This window comes from Callorhinchus milii, unplaced genomic scaffold (assembly GCF_018977255.1).
Source record: "Callorhinchus milii isolate IMCB2004 unplaced genomic scaffold, IMCB_Cmil_1.0 Scaffold50, whole genome shotgun sequence".
NCBI classification, from domain to species: domain Eukaryota; kingdom Metazoa; phylum Chordata; class Chondrichthyes; order Chimaeriformes; family Callorhinchidae; genus Callorhinchus; species Callorhinchus milii.
In genome coordinates this window covers 199,344-218,552 of record NW_024704791.1, presented here as the reverse complement: position 1 = coordinate 218,552, position 19,209 = coordinate 199,344, and the positions used below count along the sequence as shown (strand labels likewise).

The following is a 19,209-nucleotide window of genomic DNA, read 5'->3' as shown; positions in this document are numbered from 1 at the left end:
GCATAAATCACCATCGTACAGTGTTTTGCATTGATACGATTATGCCGACAGGTCAGTGAGCTACAGGCTAGTCACCTAACGCAGATGGAGCGCACAGAACATAACACTATCCAATCCTACGGTGCAGGTCTGGCAAGCGGTAAAATTAACGCTGCTGCCGAGCTGAAAGGAGCAAAGTGGAAAAGCAATAGTATTGAGCACAAAGTTGCAAAGTGAACATAAATAAATACACAGGGAACAAAGCGACATTCTGTTTAAATAAAAGCATGGCGTTTTGCCCAATGGACGTGTCAGTTTCAACAAGCAACCGAGCAGGTTTGGTAAGAGCTTATAATATTGGTTCAAAGCGAATTTCCCCCCAGAGCTATATCCCAATGCAAAAATGCTGGACTGAAACTGTTGCTCTGCAATTTGGTCAGGGGCTTCTCTTGGTGAAAATAGTCTCGTTTTATTCCGACCAGCTCTTTGAACGACCATTTTATGCCCCATAACAGACAAGTGGATACGGTTCCTCTTCCTGCTCCCCCACTCCGTCTCCCCCGCTCCCCTCCAACATCTCCCCTTCCCCTGTTAACAACTGTAGAGCCAAGAGCACCCACAAAATATAGGAGGTCGGAGTGTCAAATCTGCACTTTGACTCGCTTGCCCTTAAACTTTGATCCATGTGCACCCAAGAAAGAAAAAAAACTATCAAAACGTGGCCAATACTAAAGCCCAGACATCGTGCTGGTTTGATTTTGTCTTTTTTTAAAAAGTGACTGTTAAATGTTTTTTTCAGGCTGACGTAGATTTAAGTAAATAAACCTTGAAGGACAAAGAGGCAGTGTGTGTCCAAAAAAGATTTCTACATAATTCTGTTTGCTTTGCCGTCCTCCCAATGTGAAAAGTGCTGTATAAATGGGTGTATTGTATTGTAATGCTTATTTTGAGCCTTTAGCTGATGAAACACCAACACTACTGTGAAGTGCTCTGAGACGCCGTCCGGCGTGGAGGGCGCTATATAAATCCAAATTGTTAATGCAAGTGGATGAAGCAAGATTCATGTTCTCAAAAAGGGGGGCGGGGGGGGAGGTGACTCAATGGAATTGCTCACCAATTAATAACATTAATAATAATCCTCACATTTGATACAGTGCCTTTCATGTCAGGAGAACGCTTCACAAGGTTTCACTGTAAAGTGCAGTGCCTGCAGGTGAGAAGCACCTGATATCCAGGAAAAGCACAACAGACACACAGCAGGAAGAAGTCGGGCAGTTCAGCAGCTCGAGGGTGTGAGCCAGGAAAACAGTGCGTGGAATGTTGTGGCATTTCCTCTGAGACGCTCTCACTAAAACAGCTCCAAAAGAGCTGGACTTTGTTTTTAAGCTGGGAGTCTAGTGAGACATGGCTAGTAATACACTGTGAAGTGAATTGACTGTACATCTTGTGGGCGAAACACAGCAACCAATTGGTTTGAAATGGGTCTAACTCCATAAAGAAATGCCCAAACTAAGTGGATCTGCCTAATAGACTGAACATGTACATCTATCTCCCCGCTTAAGTCTTTCTCCCAGTTTGAGGCCTGCAGAGAGTACGTGAGATTTAGAAACAGCATCATCACAGCTGGTCCTGTAGATACAGATTTGGTCATGTCTTTGGCCTGTGTACGGTTTAGTCAATCAGTCAGACTCACACACACTCACACACATCGTCAGTCAGCTGGGCAGCTCTGAACTGTAACTAGTGTCTGTGTGTCTGCTTGCACTGACTGAACTTACCACTGCCAAAGGCAGAAAGCAAGCCTCACGGAGGGGAACGTTATTAGGTTTGAATGTTTGGATTCTCTGCTCAGATATTTAAGGGCAATAGCAGAACATTATCTTAAAAAAAAACAGTAAAAATGATTCCTTTGTCCCTGTGAGTTGAGTTGCTTTAGGAAGTCAAAATAGTACAACCAAGTTTTCAAAGCCACATTCACGCTGCAAAACAGAATATCACTGTGCGGAATTAACTCGAAGGTCCTGCCCGGGTGTGGATAATTTTGTTCCGATTCCCGGTGCTGCTAAGCCCAAGATAAATTAGAGCCATATTTTCAAGCCAGTGTCATCTAAGTAAAGGCAGCAGGAACTGGCAAACAAACCACTTAAAAGGGTATTTTTGTTTTGGGGAGGGGGGGGGGGAGGTTGGGGGTTGCTCTGGGTCACAAAACAGAGACATGCTTCTCAAATTTCAATGTGTTCAGCATATTTGCATTGGATTACCGGAGTTACCTGCCTGCCAGCTGTTTGCTTGATGAAAGTTCAACACAGACGTGCGAAGCCACCGAGCAGCGAATGAGCGAATGACGTATACGCAGCACAAAGCCCCCCGCTCACCCATCACCAACCTCCCACCCTACAAACAGTCCATGAAAGCTTACGTTTTTCTTTCAGCTTTCTCCTATACATGTCCTCTATGACGCCACAGGTGGACAGTGCGAGGAGAGGAAAGGTTATGTAAAAGTAGGCGAAAAAAAAGCAAAAAATAATTAGATTTTGAACTTTCAAATACAATACAATATACATTTATGCAGCGACTGTCACTTCAGGAGGACATCTCAATTCCCTCTTGCCGGGCGCTCGAGCCGGGCGGAGGGAGAGGGAAGATGACTAAAAGTGTGATCAAAGAAATACGTTTCGAGATGGGTTTTGAAAGAGGAAGGAAAATAAAATGACTGCTCAAATTGCATTGATAGTCATTGATTCCTCTTTAAGTGCATCATTTGCTTTGCGTAGTTCCAGCTCGCGCATATACATCGCACACAGCGCGCACACGCACACAGCGCGCACACGCACACAGCGCGCACACGCATACAGCGCGCTCACGCACACAGCGCGCTCACACACACAGCGCGCACACATGATTCCAGAGCCACAATTTTGTGCAATGTTTTTTTTTAAAAAAGTACTGTAGGTCCTAATATCCAAAGGGGAGAGTGGTGGAGAGGAAGGGAATCAAAACTCGGGCTTCCCATTCCTCATCACTATCCAGTGGCAGCTCTTGGGAACCTCCCTGTGTTGTGCTCGGGCCGAGTCTACTCTTGTGCCTTAACTGCTGTGCAGATACAGCCACAGTTAACGTCTCGCACAAACGAAAGGCTCAAACTGTGGTGCTAAGCGGGTAGCTCAGGCTACTCTTACCTCTGTCGGACCCGTCACTCTGTACGGAAGCTCTTGAAGACAGCTGGCTCTGTAGTCGTTCAATTTCCATATCTTTACTGAGCAGCTGCTCCTGGAGCTCTGTGATTTCAGCCTGCGGAATGGGAAAAGTCAACATCAACAGCTATTGAGTGGCAGCCACACGCGGAGCCATTTCACTCTGTAAGCGGGATGATTAATTATCATTCGGACACGTTATCATTGAGCCCTGGAACACAACAGGGCTTGTCATGTGAAAGGTTATCGTGCCACAGAGCAGTCTCCAATCTGAACCATCGGAAGGCAAGGATGGGAAAAGAGAACATGCTTTAGGTTTGGATTCATGGCAATGACATCACTTGAACAGTGGACTGAAAAATAAGGACATTATGACTTGGAGCAAGACTTGAAGGGATGATGGCAGTGAGGAGGGGAGAGGAGAAAGAAGTGAGAGATAAAAGCTGTGCACTTGACAAGAGTGTGAGAACAAGGAGAGTAGGAGAGAAAACAAGAGTAAAGAAGGGAAGAAATCTTTCTTATTTAAATGAGGGATCAGAATTAAAGAGAAGTTAACGAGTAGGAAGGGAAGCTGTAGAACCATGTAGCTTGGTCTATGATGGCTCCTCGCTGGATGGGATGTGTGAACACATGCGGGGCTGAAATTGCAGTTTGGTTCCAATGAGCAATGCTCAGTTTGGTCGACCCACTTTGTTAAGTTCTTTAGGTCAATTCTCGTGCAATAGATGCCAAACTAGAGCAGGAATCTCAGCAATTTAACAAGTATCATCAAGAAGCATTAAAGCAAGAGGAGTCGACTTGTCTTTCAGCATCCAAAGACTCCCGCCATACCCATACAATGGAGATAAGACTATCGTTCCTACATTGACAAACAATGGAACTTCAACTCCACACTGGTCTTATTGTTAACGGTGACAACAGCAGCAAAAACAAAAACAAGATCATTTATAAGCTTAGTCAGGACGTAGGCTGCACGTGGGTCATGACGGGGGGGAATGGCAGGGGGGGGGGGGGGGGGGGGGGGGGGGGGGGGGGCTGAAGGCCGTCAAAGAGAGCAAACTAGCATTTATGTAGTGCCCTTCACGTCGGACAGCGTCTCAAAGTGCTTATGACCACCAGTGAAGCTTTAAGCTGCCCCTAGTATATTACCTTTTGCCCTAAACTGACCATTGGGGACCCTGGTGCTTACTTGCACCATGACTGAAAACTCACTGCATCTGCACGGGGCTGAGAAGGGAATTGTGAAGCCACTTGTCCCAAAAGTGACACAGATTGAGTTGCCAAGTGTTGATGCATTCAGTACAGTTCTGTTATGGCCTCCACATGACTGTAGGATCATTTGATATGTCCAGTGAGTCGAGGAATGCAGTCTCTCTAATTCCTGCCAGGACACTTGCTGTGTTGCTACTCGTCAGCTGTGAAAGCAGTAATTAATTCCAGCGCCACTTCCTGTATTTAATGGCTCCTTGCACTGAATATGGGTTTGAAGCAGCAACTGGGATGCAAGTGAAGCTAAACCGGGGAAACATTCCCGTTCGGACTTTGCGAATGGCTTTGTGGCCACAGCCTATGATGAACAGATTTCTTCTTCACGCTTTATAGGAAAATGCAGAGTGAACGCAGAGCCAGGATCGTTCGGGCTGAAGGGGTTCATAGAATCATAGGAATATTACAGCACAGAAGGAGACCATTTGGCCCATCGTGCCTGTGCCGGCTTTTTGAAAGAGCTACTCAACCAGTCCCACTCCCCCCGCTCTTTCGCCATTGCCTTGCCTAAGGTTTCGCCTGCCCGGGAATTGAACCTGGGTCCTCTCCATTACCCCACAGGACTAAAAGCAACATAACGTCCCTCACTCTCTGGTTATTGCCAAAGATTACCGTGAACACAGATTAACACACAGACGAGTGCTGAGATATCAAAGAGCACCTGAGTGGCTGGCCATTTCTTCTCCCACTGATGCTTCTCTATTTGCATCTGTGCGACTGTGTGTTTCAGTCGAGACAGCTTGGCCATTAAGGACTGGTAATAGAGGTGGAGGGAGCAAGAAAGAGAAAGCTAGAAGAAAAGAAAGCCAGAGTAACAGCTCGAGAGAAACAGTGAAAACATAGCATCCAGTGCTCCACCAAAGACCTAAATGGTTGCTGTCCTGCCTTGTAAGCCCCGCATTCTCAACACGTACACAGCAGCTATTCAACCTGCTAAGAAAAAAAAGAGTAGGCAGGGAAACAGAGAAACGTTAGAAATTAATTAGAAGGTTATGCTTGACTGTGTGGGGTATTTCATGCTGAGACAGTCACTGTCCACGTTGGTTTATTTTTTAGGGTCAGTCTAAAGTGTGTCCGACATGTGCGGAAACCCACAGATGTGCGTAAGAGTAACTTTGAAAGGAGTGTTTAAAAAAAACAAAAAATTCAACTGTTTATTAAGACGGAGCAGTGAACATGGCATTCATCCTCCCAGCCACCCACTTCACATCTCCCTTGCCCTGATCTGCTCCAAGTTTCTTCTCAAATGCTGGACTCTCTAAAACAAGTCATCAATAAAGTAAATCCAGACCCTGCTGGAATTCCTACTCTGGGATGGGATAAGATAGTCACAGCACAGCCATCAATTGTATTTCCCGCCAGAACCCGGGTGGATGAATGAACGGCAGGTGCGTTTACCTTAGTTGTTTTCAGTTTCTTCTCGTATTGATTTTTTTCGTTCTCCAGTTCTTCCACTTTGCACTTCAAGCTGCGTAACTCCAGAAGCAAACCCTGAAACATCGAGAGAGAGAGAGAAAGAGAGAGACATGTGAAGTGGAAAAGTCTTCAACTCACTGAAGAATCTGAACAATCCCTCAAAACACTTCAGTTTCGGAGGTGAGTGTGTGACCGGCTGAGCCAGGCTGACACCATGTTTTCCACTGAATCAAGTTTACGCACTGTCCTGACAGGACAGAATGTTTATATCAGCCGGCTTTAAAGTGCGGCAATTTCAAGTGGGAATTCTTATGAAGGAAATCAGCATTGTACTGTTTCTCCCTCTCACCCAAGATTCCTGCTGTACAATGTACATTTCCCTTCCTTTAACCCTCACCCCCGATCTTCCCAGTAATACCAGGTTGTGCTGAGGATGAGGAAGAGTAGAAGCAGTGACATAGTGCAATGTAGAAACCGGGTTGTGCGGATCTCAACTTGACAGTCACGTTTACATTTAAACACCAGAACTCTCTGGTTCAGTGAAACCTCTCCAAACTGCAGTCAGACATCGCTGACGGGCCGGCTGCAGTATAAACATGCCTAGTTTTATTTATGGGAACTGTAAATATTTTTGCGCTGAAACTACAGCTCCACATGATGACGGCCGTCAGCCAACCAGCCTGGGATCAACCGGCTATCCTGCCCCTCGTTCACTCGCTCAGCAAAAGCCCTCAGTTAGGCCTGGAAGACGACAGTGAGCTCAAGCATTTGATCAAAGTCCAAGCTGGTGTTTTGGCTCATTCGGCCAAAAGGAGAAGACAAAGAGACCATTTGTTGTCTGTGCGCTGATGTACAGCAGGCAGAGAGGCTCGGGTTAAATCCTGACACTGCTCAATAGTAATGTTGGCCAGCAACACAAGTGAGGGAGCTCCAGGAGAGTCCCTGGCTCCTGGCCTGAGCTGTCACAAATGTCTCCAGAACTTTACGCACACGACCACTTAAACCGAAGCTGACTGCACACCGTGGCAACCAGCCACTGTGACTGGTGTCCGTGCACATCGCATGTCAGTCCTGATATTGAACCAAAAACCTCCTTCCTTCCTTCTCACTGATCGATTCTAAACCGTGTGTCACCACAGTTTTCCTTTTCATAAAACAGGGTAAGCGAGTACTTTTTTCAAGGTGTCATTGGCCAGGCTCAGTCCATGGGGCTCTCTCCCGAGTTAGAAGGTTGTGGGTTCAAGCCCCACGTCGGGACTTTTAAACTCACATAGTCTAGGCTGCGGGTGGGGGGGTATTGTCAGAGGTGCCGTCATTCAGATTAAGTTAATCGGAGGTCCTACCTGGATTTTTGGGGGATTTGATGTCGCGCCTGTCACATCAGGAGGATGTTTCAATGCAGGACATACCATAAGGTGCAGTGACTGCATTTTGTAGGCGAAGGTGGCAGCCAATTGTGCACAGCCAACAAACAGCCGTGAAGTGAAGTCATCATTATTTACAATGGTGAATGTTTTATAATAAAATGTGACTATTCCTGATCAACCAACCTCATTCTTCAGACTTTTCTCTTCACATTCCTCTTGATCTTTCTCGATCCCCGCCAACTTAATCTTAAGGTTGGAGACTTCTGCCATTAGGTCCAGTTTCTGGCTCTCAAGTGCCGTTCTGCTAATCAACTCCTTAAAACCAAAACGTGTAGAGAGAGAGAGAGAGAGAGAGTTATGGCAATATTTCAACTTTTATCTCATTATGTTCGGTTTGAAAAGGTCTCCAGAGATTTGTTATCAAGAAAAAAAATGTTTCAAAATCCCAATGCTGATTACAGAGTTAGTATTCATTCCCCAGATAACATCGCAATCTCACTGCCCCAGTTGAGCAGCTTGTGCTTTTGCTCTATAGGCGATGAGGGAATCACCAATCGACTGTCCCTACTGAGAAGCTTCAGTGTAGGAGAAAGCAGAAGTATTTTTAGAAGCTAATTGTCAAGAAGTTTTTTTTTGCTCCAACAACGGCTATGCGTCTGACAACTAACCGAAATTTGCAAGTGAAATATTGAGAGCGCCAGCCAGAGCTGGAATTTGAATGTACACAAATACCAGGCGAAGCAGTTCAACCCAAAGCTGAAGAGTCAGCAAAGGGGGTAAAAGGCGCAGGGAAAAAGGTCAAAATACGACAAGTTCAAGTATGAGAACAAGTCTTTGTGAAGCGAGAGAGAAAAATCAGCCACTGACACACAATTAACTAGCATGTTACACCACTAAACCACAATTCACATTAATACAGCGCCTTTCATGTCAGGAGGAAGTCTCAAAGCGTCTTATACAGCTGACTGTACACCCGAGCTGGAGGGAGGAGAAAGGCCACTGAAACTGATATCTCAAAATGTCTCATAGCATTTACTGTAAAGTGTAGCCAGTGTATTTTGTGCGCGAACGTTAGCAGCAGATTTATGAACAGCAATGTCCCACAAACACAAACAACCATGAAGTGAATGACAGATTTTATCTGGGGGATTGTTGGCCAGGACACATGTTAGAAAATCCCTTCTCTTTTCAAATTGGGATCTTTAATGCCCATCTGAACAGAACAGGACCTCAGTTTAACATCTCATCTGAAGGAAGGCACCTCCAACAGTGCACAAGCATGTTATCAACGCCCCCCACACACACTCTATGTCCTTCAATTCCTCTTCTCAGTCTCCAAACCTTTCAATTTTCTCAAGCGTTGACCTAATTCCCTTTGAAATGTGGTTATGAACTCGGCCTCAACAGCCCTAATGTGTTCCACACTCAACAATCACGTGGAAAAAGAATTCTAACCTCCCTCTTTGTACCCGTCACAGCCCAGACTCCACCTCTCGATAATCCTCGATTGATACCATTAGGACATGGGTTGAGGTCCGTGTGCAATTGCAATGTGGGACAAATAGTTCAGGGGAAGTTTTCTGCAACCTGACACAGCCCCCACCCCTTCAACAAATGGAAACTGATCAGCTCCAGTTGGGATCTGACATCCGACATCGAGACACATCCTATATTCGACCCGCAAAGGAGAATATGAGACACTTGACAGAGATTACGTGGCAATGAGTCAACTGATTGAAGTGTTTTGGTTTGGATGCTGCCCATTTGCAAAGGTAGGTACCAAAACAACAGCAAGTCAGTGGCCACTGTAAACCAAACACATGCTTCAGATCCTTAGTTTACATCCCTGTACACAGTACACTTTGTGAGTGAGATTGGATAGGCAAAGATTAGGAACAATTCAAGAGTTTATTGTGTACAGCAATTTCAGCCCACATTTCCCTCCAACTTCAAAGGAAATGTCCCACTTCCAGGCCATGGTTTGTGATTGTGCGCTCGCTCGATTGGGAAAGTCAATAACGATACGACTAAAAGATGAAGGCATTGAGCTATGGGAATTGTTTGATCTCTAACAGCTTGGACTCTAATGGGATACTTTTGCCATTTAAGCGTGCAGTCCGTAAGTTATTTAAAACTACATCAAAACCAATTGTGCCCAAGGCTGTACTAATGGGTGATATCTGCTAGCTTTCTCCACCTAGACATGCCAAAAGCTTTACTCCCAGACTGACCTTGAAAGGCTCCACTGCACAGTTAAGAGTTTGAACAGCACGACAGCTTTACACTCACAGCTGATCGATGCCCAGTGGTACACACAGGACATCACAAAGCAAAGGCGTTGGGTATGGCTTCATTTCTAAAGAGGGGCCGTGTAAATAACTGCACCCGGCTGTTTAGACTGAATGAAATTGTGCAGGACTATTTGTGAACCGTAAGTTGCAGCCAATAAAGTTCACGGCTTGATCAGAACAGAGTCAAAGCCAAAGTAAACAGGAAATTTGGCTTCACGTTCAGAACAAGTCAGCAAATTGCAAAGTATCTGATTGAAACGTCACTCTCCGGCGATAAATGCGAAACGCAGGAGTTCATTGACCTGACAGTAACTGTGTTAATTGTTTCAATTGTCTGCTCTCCTGAAGGTGTTCGGCTCTTTCCCTGCGTTTGCGGTTTGGGTCCCGCAGGCACTGGTAGCCTTGCCCATTAGCCTCAACAAAGGCAACAAACCACAGGGGCTGACTGAGCTGAGTCCTACCCAGATCTCAAGTCCTGTAGCTCAGTAGTTAGAGCACTCGCCTCACAAGAGAAAGATCTGGATTTGGTTCCCGGGTCAGGGCGAAATGCTGGGCAAGGTTCCTTACTCCAGACACCTCTGTTTACCCAGCAGTAAATAGGAACCCGGTTGATAGTCGATTGGCGGATTGCTTTTCCGGGATAATAATCCCTTCAAAAAAATAATAAAATAAATAATAATAACCTGGTCGCTTAATCCACGACTGCGTGTGGGACGCTGCTGTGCACAATTGGCTGCCGCGTTTCGCCCACAAAATATACAGTCAATTCACTTTACAGTCACTGGGGGATGGTTGTTTTTTTAGTATGCTATTAGTTGAGTTGTGCTATTAAGACAAGTTCCGCTCAGACCCTCTACATCTGCCAGGCTGTTTCACGTCATTTTTATTTTAAAAAAAGAGCCTGGGAAATGCACGATTTATAGTTTAAAAATAAGTAATGTTCCCCCAAATTCTTAAGAATTCCCCAAACTCCCAACTAACTAGCGATTAGCAATAATCATTTTAACTCTTCGCAGATGTCTCCAAAATCTTAAAATTTTCAAATGGTTTAACTGAAAATTTATACCCGGAATTTGTGTGTGTTTTTATTTACATATAATATATATATATATATTGTAAAAACATGGACCTAGGCTGCAAGGCCCCAACGTGTGTGTTCTGTATAACACGAGACGAGGCACGTCCCAGACAGGCACAAACAAGTTCAGAAGAGTTTTCAGAAGGTGACAGCCTGCTCAGTCACCAACAAACAGAAAAGATGGAGGTGCAGGGCTTATGCAAGAATATTTCACACTCTCCCTTATAAGAAACATGCCACAAAATGCAAGCACATACAATATGCTTTGTATTGCAGCGCTCTGGAACCTGCCTGGCGTGAGAGGTGCTATATAACTGCAAGTCGTTGTTGTTATTATTTATTTCTTGCATTTGATGTAGCGACCTTCACACCAGGAGGACGTCTCAAAGCGCTTCACGTGATGTCCTGCAACGTGTAGTGATAGTATTCTGTAGGTCAATGCAGCGGCAGCTGATTTGAGCACAGCAACGTCCCACAGACACCCACAAAGTGATTGACCCATTTTATTTGGGGGCTTTGTCGGCCGGGGCAGCGGGAGAAACTGCCCTTCTCTTTTCACACAGCGTTGTGGGATCTTTAAAGTCCTCCCTGAACAAAAGCCGCCCTGTGAATGCTTTCCTGTGGCCAGATTTGTCGCCACAGTTTCAATTTCAATATAAATTATAACCATTAGGGAACATTTACGAGCCTGCGCATTTACATACATTCCATAGCTTTTTATGGTGGGTGAGAGATTTAGTATTATGATAGGGTGAGAAAAGGAGGGATTTGGTGCATTTCTAAAGTGGGGCGAGGTGGGGGAGGAATAAGAGGTTTTATGCCCTGCTAAAATATATGAGCTTTGGATAGCATACAGAGCACTTTTATTATGGACCGAGCGTTTATCAAGCCCTTGGGAAAGGGCTTGATAAGGGCAACTTGGCCAGGATGGGGTTAAATCTATTGATTGACAAGAGTCCACCCATCTACAGGGGGCTCAACCTCCCCAATATTCCTTTCACCTGGCAACAATTCACAGACACGGCTCCCAGAGACTGATAGCACCCACCCTGGCTCCACTGTGTCACTGGAGGCTGATGGGGGGAAACACAATAACATGCTTGACCCATGTCTTTAAATAACTGCAGTGACCAACAGTTAAACCAAGGTCTTCCAAACAGGATTTATAGAAGACCACGATGTGATCTCTCCTCCTCCATCCCTGCTCACACTATAATAAAAACATAACGCACGATGCATTATTCCTGGGGCCAAATCTAAAAGCCGCAACATGTCCAATTCCAGGAGTGTTTATTTACACTCAGGCCTCCCGTGGGAAAGAGAACTACAAATGCCCTTTCACTTACTTTCTCTGCACAGCAGGCTCGCTCACGACTGGGGAAAAGGAATGCTGCCGAGCCAACTTAAAGTGACACATGTCCACTTCTGAACGCGGACTAAACCCACGTCACTAAAGGGATGTTATAGGAAAGTCAAGTTTTATTACAGTAATGGAAGGGGACACTAGCTTTAATTCACTAGCCAGTCTCTCACTCAAACCCTCGACTGTTCAGCGCCTTGGGACGTCCTTCTCATGTGAAAGGCGTGAATCTCTAAGAGCACCTGCCAATCCAGCCAGGCTGGTACTCTACAGCACAGGCAATTCACCAGCAAATCCTGTGAGTCGCTTTGAGACGGGCTCCTGATATCAATCGCAAGGTATTATCATCAAGACATACCTCTTCAACACGCTTTCGGTCATCAATCCCCTCCTCCTCCTCCCCCTCAGCTCCCACCCTCAGCTCGGATGCCCAGCCAACTGTGTCCAGCGCTTTGGGATGTTCCCTCAGACGCGAAAGGCGCTGCATAAATGCAAATTGGCGTCGTGTTGGATCGTATTAGCCAGAGATATCGCTGCCAGTGAAGAACCCGAACATAACTAGCGAGCGAGGCAGTCGGTCACTTTGTGCATCTTGCTTAAACCGAATTATTTCTTAGCAATGTCACTGAAAATTCAAGTACAGCACTAACAAGGGTGGGGTGCGGTGTGGATGTGGGTGGGGGTGAGAGAGAGAGCAGTGAATCTTGTCACTTGCCTGCTGTAGCATTTCCTCAGTTGAGTTCAGCTTTAGCTGGTGTTCCTCCAGACAGGCCTCCAGGTCCCTGATCTTCTCTCCCTGCGCTTCCACCTGATCTGTCAGAACGCTCACCTGGCATTACACAGGGCAGAGAGAAAAGCGTTCACACACAAACACGCACACAAACCCACACACGACACCACGAGCAGGAATCCTGGCCCTGCCTCCAATCTGGCTGATAGTTTTAAAAAAAAATCAAATAATCCTTCCGCATTTGGATTTTTGTGCTTGGGTTGGTTATTTGCAGTCGGCAACGCCCCCTTGTTATGAGGCTTTAATGCCCGTGACGTTCAAAGTTACAGAGCAATGATGTTACACTTCTGATCCGAGTCAAGATAGAAATTGTGATTTTTTTAGTATAAAGAAAGAGGAACAAAAATTGACTCACATTCCCCCCTCACCGCTCACACACACTCACCGTGAACCAATTATTTGACTTGTAACTAATTTGTGACGAGTTGCGAAATGCCGGTGGAGGAGGTTTTTGGAACTGGGTGCAGGAATGTTGAGGGAAGACAGGGACGAGCTCACACTCAGCTCACTCAGAACATGCACTCCAGGGCTGACTGGGAGTCGAGCGAGCTGCTACTTGAAACAGGAACACAAGCTGCACCCAAGCATTGACAGATATCAGGGCCTCTCGCCAGCCACTGACACTGTACTGCAGGGTGAGCAATGTAATCAATACTTCACCTGAATGGCTGTAAAGTGCAGCGGTTCTATGTTTTAAGCTCCGAGACACTGTCCGTATAGCGTGAAGGGCCCTGTATAAATGCAAGTAGGTGACTGTGGGCAGCTAATTGCTCACGCAGTGACCCACAAACAGCCACGAAGGGAGTGAATGATTTTAATCTGGGGGTGAAGGAGGGGGGGGGGGGGCAGCGGAGGGAGAGAAATAATATACACTGGAGAGGAACAATCCATAGTGAGGTGTAACATACGGATTGGGCTACTAGCACAGCCCGGATTACAGTGCATTCATTAACCAGAACACCCCACCTGTAGCACGAGAGACTCCTTGTCACTTTCCAACCGCGTCAGTCGGTCTTGATAGCTTTCATTGTTCACTGTGGCACGGCGATTACCCTGAAATTAATGATAACAATAATAATAATAATAACAATAATAACAATAATAATAATAACAACAATAATAACAATAATAATAGAGGTGAAAAATAATCACATTTGCCAAACAAAGACGGCCACAATATTTGGGCCTCTTGTCCGCAGGGACCTTCTCCCTGCAAATAAATGTCACTGAGCTGGGAAGGGGGAGAAGTGGTCGTGCTGGGGGTAACCAGCAACTGGAACAAGTTGTCAGGAAGGGTCATTGAGGCCAGGACCCTGGGATGTGTTTAAAAAGAGACCATACCAATTCTGTGACGCGATAACGGTAAAGGTGGGTGTTCTGGATGGATGAGATCCAGAGCGCACACCCTACCACAAGAGACAAAAANGAGAGCAAGTGACAAGAGAAAGAGAACATCTACTCTCCAGTGTACAAGTGCGTGTCTGTGGTCATTGAGCCGGTCTGCAATAGGCTCTCGTTCAATAGCCTATAAAACTTGCTTTTAATCCTCAAACATCAGGAACAATTGTTTGGAGCTGACTGCTAGAGAGAGCTGATCTCTTGGAAAAGTTAAAGCAATCAAATCACCTTCAGGAGAGAAACTTGGATGTCCCAAGGAGCTGAAAACTGATGGCTGGGTGTGGAGAGGGGGGGGTTCGGGGTAGATTTCAAGCATTGAAATCTTACTCCCAAAACGGCAAATATCTGCAGTGTTAGTGTGAAGCTCAGCTATTTCCTCTCTAGCTAAAGGACTTTGAACCACAGCTGCAAATTCTCACTGCTTGAGAACGTACAGCTGACACACGGTATAAACACACTGAGCTGTTTGCTACAGATTGCAGATCAAAGTTAATTTTTTAAAAAATTTTAGAATAAAAACAACCCTCCTCCCAGATTAACCAAAATAGAACAAAGCCCAATTTTAATTGATTTTAACCACTTCAGACCTTAAACACAACTCCCATCTTCTCTCAGCCTTGCCTCCCCCCCCCCTCTTCTATAACCATTTACATATCCTCTGGGTCTCAAACACATCTTTTCTTTTTATAATCTCCCACTGTCGCCTTCTTTTGCCTCGCAGCATCAATACCTTTGTTCTCATCATCCCTTGTTCTCCACCTAAATTTTTCCTTTGTCTTTCTTTCCCATCCCCTTCTCTGTTTGTCCTTATAATCTGCCCCCTTCCAACTCCCAATCCTGAGGAAAGGTCATTGACCTGAAACGTTAACTCACTTTCCACTCTCCATAGAGGCTGCCTGACCTGCTGAGAATTCCCAGCCGCTTCTGTTATTAGAACAATGCCCGAGTTGGTGTTGGAATGATATCTCAGGCAAAGCACGTTAAGGGAAGACTATATGAACCTCTTGGACGTCACTTTAATATGAATGGACAGAGAGATCCAGGATAGGATGCACCAAGACTGCAAAATGAGAGAGAACAAGGACTGCAAAGGGCAATTTCAGGCCACACGCAAGTATTTCTTTGCCAGAGGGTAATTAACTATTGCAATCGATTGCCAGGAAGGGTGGTTGAGGCCAGGGCACTGGAACTCATTTAACTAAGAGCTGGATGTTGTGATGGCTGTTCTGGGACAGGCTGCTGCAACAAAAACTGTTTGTAGATGCCACAATACAGCCTTTGCTCTCTCTCCCTCTCGCTCCCTGCCAACTACTGCAGTCACCATTCTACCAACCAGATAGTCCCATATACAGTCCAAACATCCCAGCCTTTCCACACAGTCTGTTTCTAGTTCAGTGTTCAGCACTTATATGGGGAATCTTGTTGACGTAAGCCTAGGTTCTTGGGAGAAGGCCAGGCAGAAAAACCAGATGCAAGAGTAAATCAAAATACATCAGCTGTTCATCAATGTTATGAAGCATTGAAGGGAGCACGAGTAGCTGTGGAGGTAGGGGAGAACAGAGGAATATTTCTAAAGAAGACCCTTTAAAGGGCATTGTCCTAAACTATTGGTAAAAGAGGTCCTGACGTGTCACCTAGTCTCAGTTTATGAGACCACTGTGTCTTTGTCTTAAAATGTAAGATTGGGTACAGTTTACAGCAGAAATAGTGATTGTAATTTACAGTTTGTCTGCTTTAGCTAATGTAATCCCCTAACCCTAATGTGCAAAATCTCTGTAGTCACTTTTACTTTAGAATCTAGTTTTGCACAGTAAGTTCAGGCTTCCAGACCATAAGTCTGGATTTAAGAGTTCCTCACAGTTATAGATCAAGACAAGATTGTCATGCAGGTTAAGACCAGGTGGGATTTCAGGCCCAAAGGGTCCTCAGTAGATGACAGTGACCACAATTATCACAAGGTTACCTAAACCACTACTACTGTAAGTAACCAGCTAACGGTTAGTTAGCTGCAAATGTTGCAGCCTGCACTAACTCAATGTAATAAACGTGAAATTGACACGAACTCCAATAAAAGTCAGTTCTGTGGCTTGGGAGCACATGATTCACAGTCTCTGGATTGTAATAGCAATAATAGTCCTCGCATTCGATGCAGTGCCTTTCACAACAGGAAGATGTCTTCAAGCGTTTCACAGGATTTTTTCTGTAAAGTGCAGCGAGCGCCTATTTTGTTGGTGAACTTAGTCTGACTTTGGCAGTTAAAACAAACAAACAAAGCCCCCAAAAAGGCTCTTGGGTCAATTACTCGGTGGGTCACTGTTGCACAGAGAATCACAAACTTGGGCGGGGATAGTAGAGAAACAGAAAGCAAGAGAGAGAGAGAGAGAGAGAGATGGTATTCATTAGTTATCATGTGGTTTCATTAATGGCAGCAGTGTAGGGCAGTGTGTGGAGACTTGCTGTACACGCTTCACACACTTCTACAGGAGTCCTGTAGCTCAGTGGTTAGAGCACTCGCTTTGCAAGTGAGAGACCTGAGTTCAATTCCAGGCAGAGGGCGAAACCTTGGGCAAGTTTCCTTACTCCACACAGAGCCTAATAATAATCCCTCCAAAACCAAACAATAATAAATTGGTCATTTTCAATCTACGACTGTTTGTGGGACATTGCTGTGCGCAATTGGCTGCCGCGTTCGCCCACAAATATACAGTCAATTCACTTTACAGTGTGTTCTGTGAAGCGCTTTGGGACGTCCTCCCGACGTGAAAAGCGCTATATCAAATGCAAGGATTATTATTATTATTTTTAGTTTTCATCAGTTTGAGGCAGTGACTACGGGCTCGATGCAGTGGGCTGAACATGAACCACGGCACCAACAGATATTAAAGCAAATAGCGCACTGATACAGGGAATTCACATTCTGGTCGTCTGTTACTGAAGTGAAAAAATATACACATTTTAACCAGACTGGCTGCTTAGTTAGTCTTTTCAAAGGTTAAAAGGATGAGCGGAAATTCCTGCCCTACATGCCACAAATTACTCTTTGAGTTAATGAGTGGCTTTAACAAGCCGTTTTACTGAAATCTCTTTGGCATGTGACTAATTTAATATTCTCAAGCATTTAGATCTCAATCACTGAATGGAAAGCAGTCTGAAGCACAGTTTAACACAGCAGCTGAAAACTATTATAACAGGATGAAACTTTCCTTCAACTCTGGACTGAGGGCTGCAAACCCAACAATGAATAAACACAGGCAGCAGCGCAGATCGAGCCGAGTTTGGGCAGTTTACGTTGAACGGACAGCAGCGTAGTTGCAGCGTAGTTTGCGAAACACCTCGCCACATTGAGAAAATGCTACAAAGGTCTGCCACAGTCCAGCAACAGCATACGTGCCCGTGCCAGTGCTTTGCATCAAGTGAATTTTCTATCAACTACTTAAAAAAAAACAGATCCCATCAGCTTCCCCAGAATGGGCTCCCACTGTGGAATAATGTTAGCTATTTCCTGATCTGCTCTCTCGGAGAAATGCGTTCCCCGACCTTCCTCTCCCCCACCCCCACCCCACACCCCTTTGCCTCATTTCATTGCAGTTCCTTGAGAAATCCACACTTGTTATTGTCTTGTAAGTTTCAACCTGAGTTTGGAAATTTGTTTGGAGAAAAGAAAACCCTATATATAAGATGTGAAGAAAAGTTCCAATAAAAAGTTTTGAAAGCTTTTCTTGTTTTTAAAAAAAATGAGCGACTCATACAAAAGCCACGGAACGGCATTGTTAAAATAGGGGTGTAAGCAACAGTTCTGAGTTATGAGACACAAACACCTTTTTGAGTTCATTAGTTGGACGAGTCAAGTCGGAGTAGAGATAAACTGAGACACGTTTCTGAAAAAGTTTTACTTTTTAAGAAAGCCTCTTGGATTTTTTTGAAAAAAAGCACAAAGTTATAATAATAATCCTTGCATTTGATATAGCACAAAGTTATTAGGTCTTTTTACAAAAAAAATGACATATAGTTGATTTTTGTTTAAAAAAATGCTATATATACTGTGTATATATAATAATAAATGTATATGTGTACACTATACACATACACAACTACACACACAACCACACACAGACACAGACACACACCAAACACAATGAAAGACACAAAGTACCTACCCTTTTAAGCCAAGTGAAGTGCCTGTAAATATCTATCTCACCATCCATGCTTTGGACCCACTGTATCCATTATTCAATATGAGAGAAGTAGAGAAGGTTTTGGCAAGAGGTTCGGAAGCATCGCAGAGCAAAGCCACAGCGACCTACACACTGGGAACCACTCTTGGTACTTCAATCTGTCTCTCTCTCTCTCTCCTCTGCCCCTCAGGCTTTAACACGAGGCACGGCTGCACAAACCCCGAGACATGATGTGATGGCTGGGTCGATCGAGGCAGCATCTGGTTTTCAGTGCAAATTGCAGAAAAAAAAAGCCTGCGACTGGTGACTGGATCCTCCGAGCAGATTAAGCCATCGAGTAACGAGTCAGATGCCTTCACTTTGACCTTATTTTACTTCATGTTCCTGCTGCGAGACTTAAAGGGTCCGGTTTCTAAACCCCAAAAACATTCCATTTAAATCAGCAAAACTTGACGGCTGCCACGACCAGACTTCAGCTATTTCCTGTCACAATTGCAACCATCACACAGTCCAGCCACCTATTCCCCCCCCCCCCATCTTTCTCACTCTCTCACTCCCTCTCCCATCTCGCTTTCTCTCTCCCCCCACACATTTCTGTCAGAGCATCAAACTAAAAATAGCCAGGCTCTCAGTTTACCCTGGCTCTACACGGTTCGCTAAAGGTACAGAGCCAAGTAACTTGGCTGCTGATTCTTTCTCTGTGGGCAAAGTCTGCTCACCGACACCAAACGTAAAAGATGAATCTCATATCTCTCTCCAACCCCCCCCCCTCCCCGACTCTGCTCACTTCAATCATTTGCTCACCAAATAGTTATTAAAGCACTCACCTCACCCCCCCCCCCACCCCCCCACCCCCCAGTGTGATTGGAGGGACCTTGAAAGTCATTTAATACGA

At 45.1% G+C, this 19,209-nt stretch overlaps 1 protein-coding gene across 5 annotated transcripts in view; it reads right to left on the bottom strand.

Annotated features, from left to right (window-relative positions):
- LOC103175056 (liprin-beta-2) overlaps positions 1-19,209 on the bottom strand; it is a 65,149-nt gene that overhangs the window by 16,778 nt on the left and 29,162 nt on the right. For 4 of the 5 annotated variants that reach the window (XM_007887799.2, XM_007887802.2, XM_007887798.2 and 1 more), the window contains exons 4-9: positions 13,708-13,794; positions 12,667-12,780; positions 7,406-7,537; positions 5,838-5,930; positions 3,159-3,270; positions 2,399-2,431 (exon numbers count right to left, since the gene is read on the bottom strand). In XM_007887799.2, the coding sequence (XP_007885990.2) occupies positions 2,399-2,431; positions 3,159-3,270; positions 5,838-5,930; positions 7,406-7,537; positions 12,667-12,780; positions 13,708-13,794 (571 nt within the window). Of the gene's footprint in view, positions 1-2,398; positions 2,432-3,158; positions 3,271-5,837; positions 5,931-7,405; positions 7,538-12,666; positions 12,781-13,707; positions 13,795-18,296; positions 19,085-19,209 lie in introns of those variants that run through there. The other variant, XM_007887804.2, reaches the window with a different exon arrangement.